The sequence below is a fragment of the Bufo bufo genome, chromosome 2, assembly GCF_905171765.1.
Source record: "Bufo bufo chromosome 2, aBufBuf1.1, whole genome shotgun sequence".
NCBI classification, from domain to species: Eukaryota; Metazoa; Chordata; class Amphibia; order Anura; family Bufonidae; genus Bufo; species Bufo bufo.
This window is the reverse complement of record NC_053390.1, coordinates 727,381,835-727,403,480: the sequence shown is the minus strand read 5'-3', so window position 1 is coordinate 727,403,480 and position 21,646 is coordinate 727,381,835. Positions and strand designations below refer to the sequence as shown.

The window sequence follows — 21,646 nt, the reverse complement described above, 5'->3', positions numbered from 1 at the left end:
AGACCAGACATTTAGGGTCTCCCTCTCTCACACCACCACCTCGTCTCATTCCCTTTCTGTTGGTGTCCCACAAGGCTCTGTCCTAGGACCCTTGCTATTCTCTGTCTACACCGTCGGCCTGGGACAGCTCATAGAGTCCCATGGCTTTCAGTATCACTTTTATGCTGACGACACACAAATCTACCTCTCTGGTCCAAACATCACCACCTTACTATCCAGAATCCCACAATGCCTATCTTCCATATCCTCCATCTTCTCCTCTTGCTTTCTTAAACTTAAAATTGATAAAACAGAATTTATCATCTTTCCCCCATCTTGCTCAACGCCCTCCCCAACAGATCTATCTATAAAGATCAATGGCTGCACAACCAAGTCCACTGCCTTGGGGTGACCTTGGATTCTGCCCTCTCCTTCAGACCGCACATCCAAGCCCTTTCTACCACCTGCAGCCTCCAACTCAAAAATATTTCCCGCATCTGCGCATTCCTCAACCATGAGTCTGCAAAAATGCTTCTACATGCCCTCATCATCTCCCACCTAGACTACTGCAACATCCTCCTTTGTGGCCTTCCATCTAGCACTCTCACACCTTTCCAATGTATCCTTAACTCTGCTGCCCGACTAATCCAACTCTTCCTCCGTTACTCCTCCGCCTCTCCCCTCTGCCAATACCTTCACTTGCTCCCCATTGCCCAACGAATTCAGTTGAAAATTCTAACAAATACACATAAAGCCGTCCACAACCTGTCCCCTATATACATCTCTGAGCTACTTTACCGATACATCCCCACACGTAATCTCCGATCCTCACAAGACCTCCTTTTCTCCTCTTATCACCTCTTCCCACAACCGCCTCCAAGATTTCTCCCATGTATCCCCCATACTCTGGAACTCTCTACCCCAACATATGAGACTCTCACCTACAGTGGAATCCTTCAAAAGAAACCTGAAAATCCACCTCTTCAGACAAGCCTACAACCAGTGAGCCTGCTGCTGCTATATCGTCATGACCAGCTTTACCCTCACCTACTGTGTCCTTCCTCCATACCTTGTAGATTGTGGGCCCTCTCTCCTTTTGTACCAGTCTGTAACTCGTCTTGGTAATGCTTAGTGCAATTGTCTGTATTATGTATGTACACCCCTTTTCATATGCACAGCGCCATGGAATGAATGGCGCTTTAATAATAAATAATAATAATTTAATACCTGCACCAACTAGCTATGAGTAAGGTCCTTATGGTGGTCTGAAACGAATATGGCTTATCTCTCCAGATAACAACACTGTATGTTGAGGAGGTTAAATTGTGTAAATGAAAGAAAAAAAGCCACTTACCTATTCACTGTGCCAAGGATATCATCTTCGCTCCTTCTGGCATTTGTTCGTTCATTGGGTGATCAGCGGCACCTGTAGACATGGTAATTGTCGGGAAGGAGCATTCTTAGGAATGTTCCTTCCTGATAATTGCCCCAATTATTGGTCTGTATAAAAGGGCATTAAAGGGCATCTGTCAGCAGATTTGTACACATGACCTGTCACACGTGCGCTTGGCAGCTGAAGGCATCTGTTCTGGTTCCAAGTTCATGTGTGTCCACATTGCTGAGAAAAATAATGTTTTAATATATGCAAATGAGCCTCTAAAAGCAATGCGGGAGTTGCCATTACACCAAGAGGCTCTGCTCTCTCTGCATCTGCTGTGCCCTCTGCACTTTGATACAAATCTGCTGACAGAAGCTCTTTTAAGGCCCCTTTCACACGGGCGAGTATTCCGCGCGGGTGCAATGCGTGAGTTGAACGCATTGCACCCGCACTGAATCCTGACCCATTCATTTCTATGGGGCTTTGCACACGAGCGGTGATTTTCACGCATCACTTGAGCGTTGCGTGAAAATCGCAGCATGCTCCTCTTTGTGCGTTTTTCACGTAACGCAGGCCCCATAGAAATGAATGGGGTTGCGTGAAAATAGCAAGCATCCGCAAGCAAGTGCGGATGCAGTGCGATTTTCACGCACAGTTGCTAGGAGACGATCGGGATGGGAACCCGATCATTATTATTTCCCCTTATAACATGGTTATAAGGGAAAATAATAGCATTCTGAATACAGAATGCATAGTAAAATAGGGCTGGAGGGGTTAAAAAAATAATAATAATAATTTAACTCACCTTAATCCACTTGTTCGCGCAGCCGGCATCTCTTCTGTCTTCATCTGTGAGCAATAGGACCTTTGATGATGTCACTACGCTCATCACATGATCCAGCATCATGGTGATGGAACATGTGGTGAACCATGTGATGAACGCAGTGACGTCATCAAAGGTCCTATTGCTCACAGATGAAGACAGAAGAGATGCGGGCTGCGCGAACAAGTGGATACAGGCGAGTTAAATTATATATTTTTTTTTTTAACCCCTCCTGCACTATTTTACTATGCATTCTGTATTCAGAATGCTATTATTTTCCCTTATAACCATGTTATAAGGGGAAATAATACAATCTACACTACAACTAACCCAAACCTGAACTTCTGTGAAGAAGTTCGGGTCTGGGTACCACAGTTGTTTTTTTATCACGCGCGTGCAAAACACATTGCACCCGCGCGATAAAAACTTAACATCGGAACGCAATCGCAGTCAAAACTGACTGCAATTGCGTACCTACTCGCGTGGGTTTGCCGCAATGCACCAGGACGCATCCGGACCTAATACGGAGACATGCTCGTCTGCAAGGGGCCTAAGTCTTGTCTATGATGAGAAGGGTTTAGAAAGTATGATGCACTATGGTACCTTACTAAAATAAAGTGAGTATACATTTCAGCTCTACAATTTTCAACCAGCATCATCCTTGGAATCTAGATCATTGTTATCAAAGTAAAATGATGTGACATTTGTAGTTTTTCATTAATAACCATAATTTATAATGCCACAAATATACACATAATAAAACATAATAAAATGGCAAAAAGATTATTTTGTAAAATGATTATGCACAATTATTTAAAATGAGCAAAAAAGGAAAAGTTCTATTTAAGAATATATGGAAAAGTTACTTTTAGAAGAAACCAATTTCTTTTCTTGGGACAGAAAAAAATAAAACTATAGCTTTGAGTTAACATCTACCCTAGAGAACCACAAGGCAAGAATAATAGTATTAATCATAAGAAAGTTTAAGTACAATTCCAGATGCATCAGAAACATATGTATCAACTTATACAAAACTCGTCAGGTATAAAATCCAGTAGGTCCAACTGGGATTTACGTAATACACCCAACTATTTGCAAGAAAGAACAACTTCACAACACATGCAAAACAGATTTGCATAATCTGACTTCGAAGCATGATTAGGACTTGGATAATAAAACATAATGAATGGTAAGGCTATGTTCACATGAGCAAAAGCTGCTGCTGCTTATTCAGCAGCGGAAAATGGATGTTTTCCGTTGTGTAATCCACATTAAAATTCCATAAACAGTTTCCAGTTGACCTTGTACACCGGGTAGAGATTTATCAGCAGCTGATCTTTGAAGCAAACTTGATGGTGGTTTTCCATAGAAGTCAGACAGAAAGCGGTAAATTATATTTATGAGTAGGAGGCATATCGGGAATGTATTTGCCACCAAAAAAGACCCATTTTCAGGTGTTGATTCTGCTACATACGTCAAAGGCCTCTCACCTAGCCAACAAAGAGCCCTGGCTCTGTACTGATGAGGGGAAAGAACCTCGAAACAACTGTTTTCCCGTTGAAGAAGGTACTTGATATGGAAAATATCCTTAGTCATGTTGCAAGGTCTGTTCAAGGGTGAGACAATGACTACATAAACTAGGCGGCACTACAGAGAAAATTTCATTTCTCTTGGAGAAGAGCTAATCTGCATATAAAGTAAAGTAAGTGAACAACAGTTATTACTGTGGTTCAATACAGTCCAAAGGTATTAAAGGGGTTGTGCACTATTGATGCTGTTTTCTACAGACCCCTCAGCCACGTGGCTGGACTTGGTGTCAATCATACTTACTGACCACGCTGAGGGGTCTATAGAAAACATCACCAGGGGTGAAAAACCCCATTAAGTTGAGGTACACTATATGGACAAATGCATTGGGACTCCTACACATTACACCTGCAAGAGTCTAATCCCATAGGCATTATGATATAAAGTTGTCCCCCACATCCATCCCCAGGTAAAACAGCTTCCACTCTTCCGGGAAGGCTTCCTATAAGATTTTGGAGTGTGTCTGTTGGAATTTTTGCCTATTTATCCAGAAGAGCATTTGTTAGATCAGACACCGATGTTGGATGAGATGGCCTTGCTCACGATCTTCATTCTAATTTAACCCAAAGGTGTTCAGTGGGGCTGAGTTCAGGGCTCTGTACAGGCCATTCAAATTCTTCCACACCAAACTCATCCAACCATATCTTTATAAAGTCTGCTTTGTGCACTGGGGCACAGGCATGCTGAATTGGGCTTTCCCCAAACTGTTCCCACAAAGTTGGAAGCATACAATTGTCTAAAATGTCTTAGTATGCTGAAGCATTAAGATTTCCCTTCACTGAAGCTAAGGGGCCTACCCCAACCCCTGAAAAACACTCCAACAGCATTATCCCTCCTCCACCAACCCTTACAGTTGGCAGAATCCAGTCAGGAGGATAATGTTCTCCTGGCATTTGCCAAATCCAGACTTGTCCATCAGACTTCCAGATAGAGAAGTGTGATCTATCACTCCACAGAATAAGTTTCCACTGCTCCCGAGTCCAGTGGTGGCATGCCTTACACCACCCCATCCGATGCCTGGCATTGTGTTTGGTGATGTAAGGCTTGCATGCAGCTGCTCAGCCATTGAAACCCATGCCACGGAGCTCCTGGCACTGCACAGATTTGTGCCGATGTTAATGCCAGAGGAGGCTATGCTCTTCAGCACTCTACATCCCTGCTCTGTGACTTCACGTGATCTCTACTTCATGGTTGAGTTACTCTGGTTCCTAAACACTTCAATTTGCAATAATAGCACTTACAGTTGATGAAGTAATATCTAGGAGGAAGAATTGTTTCAGTAGCTGCATCCTATTACAGGACCTTGCTGGAATTCAGTGAGTTCTTTAGAACTCCCAGTTTTTTCATCGTCAGTTATCTAATGTCTATTTAAAGCCCATGGTCATAAACAGGTCAACTAAAGGGGTTTAATATATTTTTTTTCACATGGATGATAGCGGCGTTGAATTCTTAAATCAATGTCGCACATGTAGTAGAAACTATAGCAAAATTATGTGTAATAACAGCATATAAATGCTTTTCCATGTACGTTAGAAACCTTTAAATCATACAGCACTAACCTGCTATCTTTTGTACCAGAGGACTCAGCTCCGTCTCATCACACAAGCATTGTATGAGGACTTTTCTTAATTGACCTTCAGCGACTTCCAGTTCTTTATCGGCCATGACTTCTCCAGTCACAGAGTATATGTAGACCAAAAGCATAAGCACATCATCGATGTTGTAGTCATCCTCCCCTCTTTCACTATGTGACTTAACCCTGGGGTACAGCTGATTGAGGACAGTTGGCAGCTCTGATCTTCCAGTGCTCTACAATGAAAAACACAAGTACACGGAAAGTGTTCAGACATTCACTTAATGTAATATTGTAAAAATGTGGCAGCAAAATTTTAGACAGTAGATTGAAAATTCTTTATAGTTATTAACAAAGTGAAAAATGACCTGACAACCAATAGGAGACAACTGTACATGGCTTACAAACCAAGGACAGTATTCGATTTTTTTTAGATGTATCAAGCTTTTTCTACAAAATGCATCTTATGAAATCTATATTAAAGAGGAACTCCATTTCTTGTAACTGAACGCACACTGTATACTATAAAGCAATTAGGCCCTGAGAGCTAAATTGAGGACTAAAGGCTCTGCAGAACACTCTGCAGCATATTCAACATATAACTGCTCTTGAAGTGGCATTATAAAATTAGCTTTGTTCATGAGAATCCAGAGATCCTCCATGACATTTTAGATTAAAGGAGTTTTCCAGGAGTGCAAAATTAAAGATCTATCCTCAGGATCGGTCATCAACATTAAATCAACAGAGGTCCACCCTGGCTTCCTCACCGTGATACAATGGCTACACCACTATACAATGGGTGCTCTGTGCTTGGTACTGCAGCTCAGGCCAATCCACTTGAATGGGATTGACCTATGCCTAGGCCATATGACAGATGAACGTGACTTCACTGGTCTGGGAAGAGGCTGCAGTGCTCAGCACAGCACCGCAGTCTCTTCAAACAACGGATCAGTGGAGGTTCCGGGAGTCGGACCCCCACTGATCAGATATCGATGACCTATCCTGAGGATAGGTCATTATTATAAAACTCCTAGAAAACTCATTTAAGGCTAAATGGAAACATAGATTGTAGAAGTATGGTGCTATAGCTGCCATTCACAGGAATATGTTTAGAGGTCCTCGACTATGAGAAGTGATGGTGTATCACTAGGATACGTTGGGGGGAAAGTTTGGCTGTCAAAAGTAATACAGTGGTCCCTCAAGTTACACTGGCCTCAGGTTACAATAATTTCAACATACACATTAAACTTGGGGCATTATAACTTGGAACCAGATTCAACATAAAACGCAGCAGACATTTGGGATCTGCATCATGTGTGCTTGACTGTAAGATGCAACCAATCACCATGGACATTTCACTGGTAAAACATCTGTATTACTGAAGTGCATACACTAATTGGCTGTCTAGTATCACGTCTGTATGGTACACTGCAGTACTATATGTTCTGTAATGCTCTTTATCCCGTGCATCAGTGGTGTTCCAACTCCCGAAACCCCCTCCAATTAGCTTTTTGAAAAGGCCATGGCACTCCAATGAATGCAAAGGCCTCCTCACAGCTTACTAAGCACAGTGTCGTACATTGTATTGAGGCTGTGCATGGTATTGCATAGCAGGCCTATTTACTTGAATGGAACTAAGGAAGCATAGGAAGTTGCTCTTCAAACAGCCCATCGGCAGGGTTGCCAGGAGTCAGACCCCCAACGATCCGATATTGATGGTCATCAATGGTCATTTAATTGGTCAATCAATATTAAACTCCTGGAAAACCCATTTAATCTTCATATTGTATTATTTTGAGTTGATATTTTGGGTTTTGAGAACCAATTACTAATTTTCCACAGGGATATGGTCTCAATGGTTTAAATTTATGTACAATGGTTATTCCAGTTTTATTGTAACGTGAAGGACTGCTGTACAATGTGCAAAATGAAGGAGGCACTAAAGTGTTACGCTCTGCAGTGATGCTCCCTACTGCGCAGAGAAGTACAATAAAGACCTTTGTCTCTTCATTTTTAGGATAATCTACATCTAATCTTGCATTTTATAAAATTAGCCTGAATCTGACCCCACATCAAGCTGCCTCCTCTACTGGTTCAGTGTCAGCTGGCTCATTGCAATGTTCATAGGAGCTACATTTAAAAAATAAAGGAAATATTTAATTATATTATTAAACAAAAAGGTCTGTCTTCTGAGCCAAGACAATTACATGTTGAACATTATATGTTGATTATAGGTACCTTAGCTTGCTTGGGTTTTTAAAAATAAATTAAAAGGGTTGTCCAGTACTTACTGATTGGTGACCTATATTTACAACAGGTCATCAATATCACATTAGCAGGAATCCGAGTACCAGCACCACACAATCATCTGTTTTACCTCTTCCCATCCCATGCCGTAAATGTACAGCATGGTAAGCGGCTTGTTCCTGCACTATGCCATACATTTATGGCATAGTGATGGCATGGGCCCAGAAACTAAGTGGCCACCATCAGCAGCAGTTGTCAGTGGTAACACACAGTTGACACCCTGCTGCAATTGCCAAGATCGGTGCTTGCATGAATCCTGGCTATTTAAATGATGCTTAGATGCCTCAGTCTGTAGTGACAGCAGCATCTAAGGGGTTTACAGAGTGAGGGGGCCCCCTCTCTCCTCCATCAGCCCCCTTCACGACACAAGCGCAGTCCTGGTAGTTGCTATGGCAGCTGGAGGATTTAAAAATGGCACTGGGCCTGCCATGTATGGATGGGTGCCAGAGGCGGGGTTTTATAGACGGAGTGTTAGTTTAAAACTGACAGTTACAACACACTGCAATAGATAATTTTTTTTTATTTTTTTTTGACGCATCACAGGTATGGGGAGGGGGGTGGGTATAGGGAATGGGGATAAGGGGAAAGAAAAATGAAAAAATTTTTTTGTATTGTAATTTGTTTTTACACATCAATTAATAAAGATAATTAATTTAAAAAAATTATTTGGTAAAAAATGATAAATTGTTATTGGAATTGGTGTTGACTCTTCTGTTACGACCTGATATATAAAAGTGCTACTTCTCTCATGCTGTGATAACGCGGTAAAAATTGTAAAAAAAAAACAAAACACTATGATGATTTTTGTTAACCTTACTTAAAAAAAGGTATAAAAAGCAATCAAAAAGTCATATGCACCCCAAAACTGTCTGAATAAAAAAACGACACCTCATCATGCACAAAAAACCCCTCACACAGCTGCATTGACCGAAAAATTCAAAAGTTATCTTGATATCTTTGCTTTCCAGCATTGTTGGAAGCTTGAACGTCTCCGTCCGGCCCCATTAACTATAATGGGGACTCACGAAGAAAACCAGCAAATATGCAGAGAATCGGCCAGACAAATTCCGAACGCAAGCTGTGGCCAGATCTCCACCTGTCCCCATTACAGTTAATGAGGTCGGACGGAGATGTTCAAGCTTCCGACAATGCCACAACAGCCCACTGGATCCCTACTGTAAAACTAGCCTTAGATATGGTGATGTAAAACTAAAATTAAATAATAAAAGTAAATTTATGATGCAAAAGTAGTAAAACATGAAAGAAAAACTATATAAACTGCTCTCCTCCCTATACTCATTGACGGTCAGCTGGCACCCGGAAATGTGAAATACAGAGTGGGTTCAGTATATATGTGAAGCCTGACTCCATTAAACATATTGCAGTCCGGTAAGCACCAAAAGAGATAGTGTGTACAGTAGATTTCTGTCCAAAAGAGGTCACCTTGTCGTTGTGGATGGGCATAAATGATTTTGATTAAAATATATTTGCTAAGAACCTCTAATTTATTCACATAGTGAGTACAGCATTAGTTCATATATTCTGTGTTTGCTGAATGCTGTTGAATTGTGTTTGATTTAGCATTTTCAGCCTTGGCAATGCACGCCAGTGCATTAGGATGTGCTGACTAACTGTTTTTTTTCTTTGATCGGTAATAAATGTGAAGTATTATTTCTACTCTATCACCTGCTGTGTTCCAAAAAATTTATTTCAATTGAAAATCTGAAAAAATGACATTTTTACCTGTAAATATTAACTAACATTTTACATTAATTCTTGTGAAACACCAAAACAGTTAAACTTTACAAATGTCATTTTGAATACTTTGAGGGGTGCAGTTTTTAAAATGGGGTGATTTATGGAGGGTTCTAATAAATAAGCTGATCAAAGCCACTACAGAACTAAATTGGCCCCTCAAAAAATAGGATTTACAAATTGTCTTGAAAATTTGAAAAAGTGCTGCTAAACTTGTAAGCCTTTTATCCTCTCCAAAAAATAAAAGTACATTTGAAAAATGATGGCAACATAAAGTGGACATATGGTATACATTAAGTATTTTGTCATATATCACTATGGGAGTTATTTATTATACTGAAATACGCCTAAATTAGGTGTTTTTCAGACGCAGATGGCGGCGCAATGGTTAGTTCCCGCTCACGCCAGGTCTAAAATTGTGGGCGTGGTGTGGAAGGGGACGGGCCGGCAGACACGTCTTATTTGAAATTTTCTATGCCTGTTTTAGGCACCTCTACATAACTTTGGCAGATCCTCCACCAGCTATTGTGCTTTATTAAGACCGGCATCTAAGACCTTGTAAAAATAGCTGATTGGTAGAGTTGAAGGGTATTGGACCCCCGCTGATTGGATATTGATAATCTATCTAAAGGACAGGTCATTCATAAGTATGTTCTGGAAAGCCCTTTAATGAATATCATTTTACAGGACTTCGCATTAACGGGGGCCAATACATAAAAAACATGCTGGCACAGCTTTGTCGTTGCCTGGTGCACACATGTTGCAATGACTTTCTAACATCTAAAGGAAGTTCAGCAAACAGGATGGGAGATGACAGGCAGCTGAAAAGTCCTAACCAGTGCAGGGCATGTATTATTGATAGCATTGTATGCAAACCCACATCATAAATACTTAGCCCTTTGTTAAAGAGGGCAGCTGCTTTTCATCTCAAACCAGCACTACAGGGAATAATAATGGTCACATTTTACCAGCAAATTCATAAATTGATGATTTGCCATCTCTGGTGGGGGAGGTAACTATTAGAGAAAAAAAAATCTGGAATAATGGTCACAATTTGTCTTAAATATATTATTACTCAAAGTCCTAACTTACAGTTTATCAAGTAATATATATGGTAACTGACCATAGATATTATACAGTACACCTACAAGCCCAGTTCCAAAAAAGTTAAGATGCTGTGTAAAATGTAAATACATGTAAAAAACAAGGCAATGATTTGCAAATCTCAGAGAACCATATTTTATTCACAATAGATCATAGAACACGTATCAGATGTTGAAAGTGAGACATTTCATTTCATGAAAAAAAATTACTCATTTAGAACTTGATGGCAGCAGCAACACATCTAAAAAATTTGGGACAGGGCCAAAATTGTGTATCGTGCTTCATTCTTCTTTTAACAAAAGTTGTCCCATTCTTGACTGATGTAGCTGCTCAACAGTCCTGAGTCTTCTTTGCTGTATGTTTTCATTTTGCCTCAGTCCATATTAAATGAGCTTTAGCCCAGAGAAGACTGCAGTGTTTCTGGATCATGTTCGATACGGCTTCTTCTTTGCATGACACAGCTTTAAAGGGAGTCTGTCACCACAATTGGACATTATAGACTGCTTACATAGCGTTCTGCCATAACTTTAGATGAATCAAATGGTACCTTTGTTGCATTCTTCTGCGGTTCACCTGCGGCAAAAACTGGCTTTTATTCATATGTAAATGAGGGCTTGCAAGAGACCCAGGGGCGGCGTTCACTTCTTTGGAGCCCAGGCTGATCATCCTCTTTTGTTAATATCTCCACCCCAGCCTCTGCCCGCCCTTCTCTTCCCTTGCGTCCTCCTCCTCTCCCAGCAAAATCCCACGCCTACTCTCTGCCTAAAATGGCTGTAAAAAAGTAATGGAAAGGGCTAGAGGGCTCCAAATGGCATCAAAAGGTGGTTAAGACCATGGCAAGTGCTCTGCAAACAAATGTGGATAGGGAAGTTACTTAAAATAACATAAAATATGTAAAAATAAAAAATTATAATCTTGATCTTGGAGGACGAGGTCCATATGGAGTAGGAGGTTGAGCAGGCGTTGGATGTAGCGGTGTAGGTGGAAGTGGCGGTGGAGGATGAGGAGGTAGCCTACACTGCTTTTTGCTTTATTTTATTTTTTGTTTAAATTAGGGTACACCTCTAAATATTTGGAAATATAACTTGTGATAACCCCCTCCAGCCGTACTAAACAAACATTCAGACAATACACTGGCTGCAGGGCAGACCAGCACCTTCAAGGCATAAAGGGCAAGCTCAGGCCATGTGCCCAATTTGGAGACCCAGAAGTTGAAGGGGGCAGACCCATCAGTCAGTACGTGTAGGCGTGTGCACACATACTGCTCCACCATGTCGCACGTCCCCGTGATGTCCACTAAACATTTGATCTTGGACGGACTGATGGACCCTTTCATCCGAAAGATCCATTGTCGCCCTGATCGCTTTGACTAACTCTTTTGTATCTTCAGAAGAAAAGAGGAAGTTTTTGAATTCTGAATCAGACCCAGATGTCCGGATCCTCTGAATCCGATTCCTGTTCTGAATTTGCAGATGACGAGCTTGAAACGATAATTTTGGTATCCCTATGTTTTGAGCTGGATGTCTCCGGAAAAACTACATTATTTTCAGCTTTTTAAAAAAAGGATCCTTGAGCACATTGGGGACATCCGGAACAGACGGGATAAACCCATCTCTAGACATATATGGGCCAGTCATGCAGGGTCCACTAAGGCTATTCATTTTTCTATGATTGAAGTACTCAAATGTCCAATAGGGGTGGAGATATAGACAAACTTTTAAAACAAAAAGAGTCCAGATGGATTTTCATGCTTAACACCGTTGCACCTGCTGGACTAAATGAATGCATTGAGTTTGCGTGTTTCCTTTAAGGGGCCTCCTATATTTTTGATTTGGGGATCAATTTATCACGGATATTATATACAGTCCAACTAAGGTTGGCTGGGAGGTGAACCCCTCCAAATAGATCCCCATCATGCTCTAGCCAGTCGCCCTCATAGTAATTTATCAATAATCCATTAGCCTGGGATTTACATATTGATATACTAAGAGGCTGCCCCAACAAGTCCCCTAATACATCAATATGTAGGTAATATTTTCCCTACGTATTGTACTGTGACTATCTACAGCACAACGTTGGTATACACATAGTTTGGCTTGTTCAGTGGGCTGTATTCATATGCCTGTTACAAAATATAAAGAATTACACCAAACGGACAATAACATGCTGACATATATATCATATATAATCATAATATATGGAGGAACTTATTTGTTTTATCCATTCATTAATATCGGCATTCTATTCTGTTCCTCCCTTTTGAGAACGGCTTAGTTAACTGGCTGGTGCGGTCATGTGATCGGCAGTGGGGTCACGTGGGTGCCGATGACGTCAGACGGCACCCGAAAGGAGCGCTTAAATGGTGAGGACGCAAGCAGCGTCTTGCTGCTACATCTGCCTGACATCTCAGCCACCGCTGCCCGTCTGGGATATATCTACACCTCCACTGAGAGCGCCTCCTGCTATCGGAGAACACTGAAGGGTTGCCCAAGCACATCCTCTGGGCACGCAAGTACCACTGGCCACACCAGCATTTGCTATAGACTGTTCACACTATGTGCTTTAACTGGTCTATCATGTTGACAACATAAGTGATTGATGGCCAATGATTTATTAGTGTTCATGGATATTTAGGTTTCACTGAATCAGCTACAACACCATATCTGTGTGTAATCCTGTTGTTCCATCCATGTATTATGGGTTCTATCTAACATGTCTATAGTACTGTTCAGCCCAATAGAACGCTGTTTGATATAAGAATGGGTGAATAAGTGAGGCACCTTGTGTTAACCCAGGCTTTGGATATAAGTTTGCACACTTTTTGGCTCTAGCTAAAGGATTAGTCAGTGGGTTAAGTCATAGTCAGTTCTCATAATAGCGACTATTTCCCTATCGGATAAATATTAGCTTTTGCTTTATATCTGCGACCTTCTGGCTCCAGCTATCAGCCATTCAGCAGTGTATCAAGGAGTCATCGCTTATAATAGTGACTATTTTGTTATTAGAAAAGAAGAATTGTGTATATATTGTTTTTGGTTTGCTCAGGTGATTATCTTTGGTGATAGATACCTTCCTAGATCCTAGTCTGGTATGTCCCCTGATGAGCCTGACACCAACCAGGCGAAACGCGTAGGGCCGATATAGGACACTTCTTTCTAATGTTTCTATATTGTTATTTTCGCTAATTCTATAGGGTGTCACCCCACCTGGGACATTTTAAGTGTTTGTTATTTTTGGTACTTATACTAGTCCAGGTCCAAATCTAGGGCCAAATATTCCACATTGTTGGAATTTCTCCCGTATCAGGGTCATCCTAGGGCTGTCAGGAGGCACGGGACACGGGATCGCCCCTATTGGGGCGGCTATTTCGTTTGCAGGCAGGGTGGCAGCAATAGGGCCAGAATTAGGGATATCGCCCCCATCCAAGGCCTAAAATACGTCTGCAGACCTTCCTGCAATCACTAGGCATTGGAATAGCAACTTCACATGAGGTTTTGATTTTCTTTTTGATTATTTTTCTTTTTCATTATTATAAGGGTATATTGGCTTTTAATAATGTATCATTAAAGGTTATGTTTTAGATAAGTGGTGCTTCTGTGAATCCTATTTAAATGACCACATTCTACTATAATCCCCTGAACAGGGTTGTGTTTAATCTGTGAGTTTAGGATTTTCAGCTAGGGCAGATCTAATTTCTTCCCTACTTACCTCCCTTAGTTCCACCCTAATACACGGGACCAGGTCTTTTGCCATATTAGAGGTACACTTTTTGCAGAGTTTTTTGCTATATGTATTAGGCAATTTAACTGAACATATAACACACTTTTTAATTTTTGGACTAGATTTAGCTTTCTGAGTACCATCTTTATCACTTTGCACACATACAGGAAGAGAGGGAGACAGAGGTACAAGAGGGTTAGCTTAAGTAACATAACCAGCATTCCCCTCTTACCATAGTAGGTCCCTGAGAGGACTCCATCTGACCAGTACCCGGCTCAGACATGTTTACCTGTACCACCTCTGATCCCCTTTAAAATACTCTTACCTGCAGACCGGAAGTACATCCTGGAACGCATGTGAGCCGCATACGACTTCCGGTGGCGTCATCGTGAGTGCCGAAGTTATCAGATCACGATGAAGAGCTTACCAAAGAACCGGAGGGACTCCCTGAGTGTCCAGTCACACATGGACCTCCACGCCCGACGCGCTGAGCGGGAGGTAAGGAGCAGGAATCTTGAAGGGTTCCCCAGCACCTCAATACCCAACTAGGGCACGGGTGCTGCCTGCTTCCCTCATGTGTATAAAGCATTTCCTTTTTTCCTTACCGTCTCTGCCTGCCTTAGAACAGAAACAAGTGCCATGAGGAATGATCCATCTCCCACCTGGAGGGACATGAAGACACTGAGGAAGAGCCGGAGTAGGGTAAAATTTATTCTTCCTGTCCCTACCTGGTTGGAGGTGGGTCCTCTCTCAGGGTATGCCGTCATGGAGGATGAAATTGAAAAAGTGGGTTTTGGAAATTTTCTTAAAAATTTTAAAAATTGCTTCTAAAATTCTAAGCCTTCTAACGTCCGTAAAAAAATGACATTTACAAAATGATGCCAACATAAAGTGGACATATGGGGAATGTTAAGTAATAAATATTTTATGAGGTATCACTTTCTGTTTTAAAAGCAGAAAAATGTATGACCCCACTGTATAAGCTACACCCCTCAAGGTATTCAAAACTGATTTCACAAACTTTGTTAACCTTTTAGGTGTAGCACAAGAATTAAAGGAAAATGGAGATGAAATTTCACTTTTTTGGCAGATTTTCCATTTTAATCCATTTTTTTCTTTAACACATCGAGGGTTAACAGCCAAACAAAACTTTATATTTATTACCCTGATTCTGCGGGTGCGGATCCGTCTACAAATGCATTGCAAGAACGGATCCGTCTCTCCGCTTGTCATGCGGATGGACGGAACTGTCTTGCAGTGTTTTTCACAGTTTTCCTTCAGTTGTTTTGCAATGCCGGCACTAATGCAAGTCAATGGGAATTAATGCATTCCAGCGACTGATCAGGCATTTTGGACGGACATAATACAGCAGCATGCTGCGGTATTATGTCCGGCCAAAACGCCTGACAGTGACTGAACGGAAGGCATACTGATGCAAACTGAACAGATTTCTATCCATTCAGAATGCATTGGGATATGCCTGATCGGTTCTTTTCCGGCATAGAGCCCTTTTGACGGAACTCTATGTGAAAGTACCCTTAGCTGGGATAACTGAACTGATACATGCTTTAATGTGCTCTCTGTGCAACCTCCATCCAACTTTGATGACCAGAAATTCTGTACTCAATTTAAACAAAGCATCATTTGACATCATATTGCTCACATTCGATGAGAACCCAGAAAGAACTCTTTACTTTTAAAGAAGCAGCAGCTTCCCATGAACAGACTTTATATTCCAACTTGAGCCCTGAAAATGCTACAACAATAAAAAAAAAAAAAAACTATCAATATATAGGAACCAAATAGAGGGAAAAAAACGCATCAAAAAATACATTTATAAGAGACACACAAGACTATAAGAGTAGGGGGTATACAGAGGCCTGTTCCCAGACGACCTAAACTCTCAAACCATATGGACAGAAAGTCAACCTAATTTGTCCACAAGATCAAGGACCGATTCCCGTAATTTTTTAAATATTGGCCCCAGCCACGAACATAGATTCTGAGGCAGGTAAGGAAGAAACAACAAGAGGAAGATCAGTATCAATAACATTGAAACCTGAGGTTTACAAGATCCCAAGCTTCAACACAGAACCAACAGAGAATGTGACAATAATAACCTAGTAATTAATATCTCAGATTATACCCTTACTCCAATGGAATCACAATAAGGGGGGCCCCGTACCTTCTGCTGCTCCCCTGGAAATGCTCAGAGCACTGTACTCGGCTGTACACGTGCGACCGGCCGCTCAGGTCATTTCAGAGGAGCAGCAGGGGGCCTGCGATCTTGTAAACAGTGGGGGTCCTAGCAGTAGGAACCCCCAATCTGATACTTATCCCCTATCCTGTGGAGTAGGAGAAAACTTTTACCTACCGGAATACCCCTTTAAGGTACCTAACAAAGGATTAGGCTTCGCCCCCTTAAGCACAACAGATTTATTTACACTGGATGCAGAAAAGTATAGATTCTTTAGACAACATCGATTATGAGCACACACTGCTTTGGATAAACCCAAATGGAGCACAAGAATGGAAGACATTACTACGGTCCCTATAATCCAGGCCAAATCTCGGAACTGTAAACCCCCTAGCAAACTGTACCCTGCAAATTTCCAGCTATTGAGGCATACATCTCTGCAGTCAAGAAGGATATAGAGGCCCTCCAGAAAAGGTAAGACCTAAATATTCACATTACAATCTGAGTAAGATGGAATACCAAGCATTAAACAATCTCTGAAACAATATTGCCATGATCACAAAGCCAGCCGACATTGTGATTATAAATAAGGCTGATCAGTGTAAGGAGATTCTGGACCAACTGGGAAATAGCAAATTCTAAGAGAAACTGAACTCTGACCCTACTCCAGATCTCCTGGCACACCTTAAGATGGTGATTAAAGGGAACCTGTCATCAACTTTATGCTGACCGTACTGATGGCAGTATAAAGTAGTGACAGAAATGCTGATCTCAGCGGTGTGTCACTCATGAGCTAGAAGTAAGTGGTTGCTGAGAACCAGCATCATAATCATTGCAGCTCAGGCCTTGAAAAGAGTCAAATCTACCTGAGAAGAGTCCCGGTTATTCATAATCTCCTGCTCTCCTCACCCATCTGCTGATGACTGACAGTCTTCTACCAAGTTTTCTCCTTTCTCTCTAGAAGAGAACTGCCAATCACCAGCAGATGGGTGAGGAGAGCAGGAGATTAGGAATAACCAGGACTCTTCTCAGGTAGATTTGACTCTTTTCGAGGCCTGGGCTGCAATGATTATGATGCTGGTTCTCGGCAACCACTTACTTTTAGCTCATGGGTGACACACCGCTGAGATCAGCATTTCTGTCACTACTTTATACTGCCATCAGTGCGGTCAGCATAAAGTTGAAGACAGGTTCCCGTACAGAATCATTGTTTGCCCGCAGCAGAGTGCTGATTACAAGGCACGATCTGCCGCCGGCAAACGATTATTTTTAAACATGATAAAAGACTCCAAATACCCGATGAATGAGCGTTCATTGAGTAATCAGCGACAGTATTACACAGCTAGATCATCGCTAAAGAGCGTTACTTGGAACGTGATGATGTTAGCGATTATATGCCAGTGTGATAGTGCCTTAACACAATGGAAAGGACTCATATGCCGCATGCCCACCAGTCCTGACAATATAGTTCAACGCAGTTTCGAGCACTGACAATGGGGGAACAGGAGGCAGTAGGAAAATAAAAAATAGTGATCTGGACTCCTTATCTGCAGCACTACTCATGTACAGGGTGGGCCATTTATATGGATACACCTTAATAAAATGGGAATGGTTGGTGATATTAACTTCCTGTTTGTGGCACATTAGTATATGTGAGGGGGGAAACTTTTCAAGATGGGTGGTGACCATGGCGGCCATTTTGAAGTCGGCCATTTTGAATCCAACTTTTGTTTTTTCAATAGGAAGAGGGTCATTTGACACATCAAACTTATTGGGAATTTCACACGAAAAACAATGGTGTGCTTGGTTTTAACGTAACTTTATTCTTTCATGAGTTATTTACAAGTTTCTCTTTGTTTACAGCCATTGACATGTCGCCGAGGTTAACACATGAGGAGCGGATAGAAATTGTGTTGATGTCTGGTGAACGCAGTAACCGGGTCATTGCAGCAGATTTCAATGCAAGACACCCTACGAGACCACCCATCTACCATGCTACAGTTAGCAAACTGCTTGCTAAGTTTCGTGAAACTGGTTCAGTGTTGGATTTGCCAAAATGTGGACGCATGAAATCTGTCTCTAATGAAGAAACATCAGTGGCTGTCCTAGCTTCATTCAGCAAGAGCCCACAGCGTAGCACTCGCCGCATGTCACTGGAGAGTGGCATTAGTCGAACATCCCTTCGGCGGATATTAGCTACTCACAAATGGCACCCTTACAAACTCCAGCTACTGCAGCATCTCAACAAGGATGACCCAGATCGGCGCACTGAATTTACAGAATGGGCAAAACAAAAATTGGAACAGGACCCTCAGTTTACACAGAAGATTTTGTTCAGTGATGAGGCAAACTTTTATGTGAATGGTGAAGTTAACAAACAAAACCACGGCTATTGGTCTGACACTAACCCACATTGCATAGATCCCTCCAAGACTGTTGGAACAAAAAAATTGATGGTATGGTGTGGTATATGGGGTACAAAGATAGTGGGGCCATTCTTCATCAATGGAAACCTCAAGGCCACTGGATATGCGAAATAGCTACATGATGATGTGTTTCCCTCTTTATGCACTGAAGCTGGCACGTTCCCTGAGTTTTTCCAGCAAGATGGTGCACCACCACATTATGGGTGACAGGTCCGAGCATTCCTAGATGAACAGTTTCCTGGAAAGTGGATTGGTCGTCGTGGGCCAGTTGAATGGCCCCCAAGGTCTCCCGATCTGACCCCCTTAGACTTTTATCTTTGGGGTCATCTGAAGGCAATTGTCTATGCTGTGAAGATACGAGATGTGCAGCACCTGAAACTACGGATACTGGAAGCCTGTGCTAGCATTTCTCCTGCGGTGTTGCTATCAGTGTGTGAAGAGTGGGAGAAGAGGGTTGCATTGACAATCCAACACAATGGGCAGCACATTGAACACATTTTATAAGTGGTCAGAAACTTGTAAATAACTCATGAAAGAATAAAGTTACGTTAAAACCAAGCACACCATTGTTTTTCTTGTGAAATTACCAATAAGTTTGATGTGTCACATGACCCTCTTCCTATTGAAAAAACAAAAGTTGGATTCAAAATGGCCGCCATGGTCACCACCCATCTTGAAAAGTTTCCCCGCTCACATATACTAATGTGCCACAAACAGGAAGTTAATATCACCAACCATTCCCATTTTATTAAGGTGTATCCATATAAATGGCCCACCCTGTATTACTGTATATAATGGTCCAAAATTGGGGTGAAAGATTCCCTTTGACAAAGGACTAGGATTTCATATTAATACACCTAAACAGGTTAACCAAATTCATATACTGCAGTGGCAATGTAAGGGTTGATTTGGCTCACTGCTTTTAACAAGAGGCTGGAATATTTTAAGTGTGAGGTCTCTATTTCCAGATGTATCTTAGCACCTTTAAAATACATTAACCATATGGGATGTCTATACGCAGTGCCATAAATTAAGCAATGTTATTGCTATTCCCAGAATAACATACAGAAAACCGTGTGTCGATCAAGCTATTTTCAAAGCTTTTTTCCACCTCTAACAATTTTCACAAATGTTCTCCTAGAACAAAACACATAAAATGGCAACTAATAGTAATGCAACTTTAAAAATATTATTATTCTTATTTAATATTTAATCTGATCAATATACGGACAAAAGTATTGGGACACAATACTTCACAGTTATTCAGTCCCATTTCCACAGGTGTATAAATTCCAGCCGCTAGCCATGTAATCTGCCTTCACAAGCATTTGTGAAAGAAAGTGGTGTCCTAAAGAGCTTACTGAATTCCAGCGTGGTACTCTAATGGGATGTCACTACTGTAACTAGTCCGTTTGTGAAATTTCTTCCCTTCTACTCTACCTATGTATGAGGGTATGAGACAGAAAGCAAACTCTGAGGCCATGTTCAGACAAGGTGGAACTGCTAAAGATTTCCAGAGCAGATTTCACACCATAGCCAACAACAATCTACTATGCAATAGGAATTATAAAGTAATCACAGCTAAAACGATATCCCGTCAGAGGGAATAATAACCACAGGTGGTATATAATCCAGTTAATGTAATCACAGGGAACGACCTGTTTAAAACGTAGCCTTTAATATAATTTAGACATAAAATAACAAAACTCCCACAGACATACATAGAAAAAGAACAAAAAGAAGATATATCCTTGATGACATGGAAGATAATACTTGTAATCGTCCAAACATACGGGTCAGAGATGGACGGAGTGGACAGAGATGGAGTATAATCTGTCCCTATTCCTGGCCCTGGGCTAAGTAGCCCTGCCTATGAACGGAATAGCCGCCCTGATAAGGACGATCCCGTGTTCTGGAACCTCCTTGTGAACCTGGTTAGGCCCTGTGACCCTAGTGGATCCCTACTTTGGGGCCTGCTCTAGGTACACAAAACAAAAACAAAGTATAGATAAACAGTATAGAAAGCAACAAACCAGCCACACTCCTGGATGCTCGGTGGTGTGGGTGGAAAGCTGCCAATGATAAATATGTCATAAAGGATGCACAGGCAACCACAGGTGTGGCTATCTATGAATGTGCATCATCAATGGACGATATCACTGTGTAGACCCCACACACCAGAATCAATGTGCGACGTCAACACACCAAGAATCGCCGTTAACATTTGTACATACCAGTGTATAAATGAAGTTGTATATACACGTTCGGCACCAAAAGCACTACATCTAGTATGCAATCAGGTGCCAGTGTCCCAACGCGTTTCACCCTGATTGATTGTCGGGTTCCTCAGGGAACATATATCAAAGTACAATGCTGTTATTTGGCATCAATAAGAGGTAACCAAACCGGTGGCAAGGTCCTCAATTATGATGACACCGTTAGACCAGATCATTCACTGGTCGCATTATGTTCTATCACTTAATAGCTTAAGATAATCAAATACAGGGACCACATCAGGGGGCCTATGAAGTTTACTCAAAAACAGAGTCATTCGCCAGTGTGGTTATATGTCCACATGTATATCCCGGCGATAAGCGAACATAGAAAATTCCCACATGAATAGTCAGAGTGACAACCTCCTACAAACAGTCACATATGTATGATGACATGTGTGATAGCATGGCAAACAGGTAACAAGATACTACTTGCGTGTCCAAATACGGCCAAGAATGGACCAAGCTGTCTGTGGAGATAGTCATATGTCCACTGTCACTCCAGCCATAGCCCGCATCTGCAC

The 21,646-nt window shown here is 41.6% G+C and overlaps 1 protein-coding gene across 1 annotated transcript in view; it reads right to left on the bottom strand.

The window, feature by feature from the left end:
• SCFD2 (sec1 family domain containing 2) overlaps positions 1 to 21,646 on the bottom strand; it is a 590,379-nt gene that overhangs the window by 348,695 nt on the left and 220,038 nt on the right. The window contains exon 5 of the mRNA XM_040418874.1: positions 5,327 to 5,576. Within this exon, the coding sequence (XP_040274808.1) occupies positions 5,327 to 5,576 (250 nt within the window). The remainder of the gene's footprint in view (positions 1 to 5,326; positions 5,577 to 21,646) is intronic.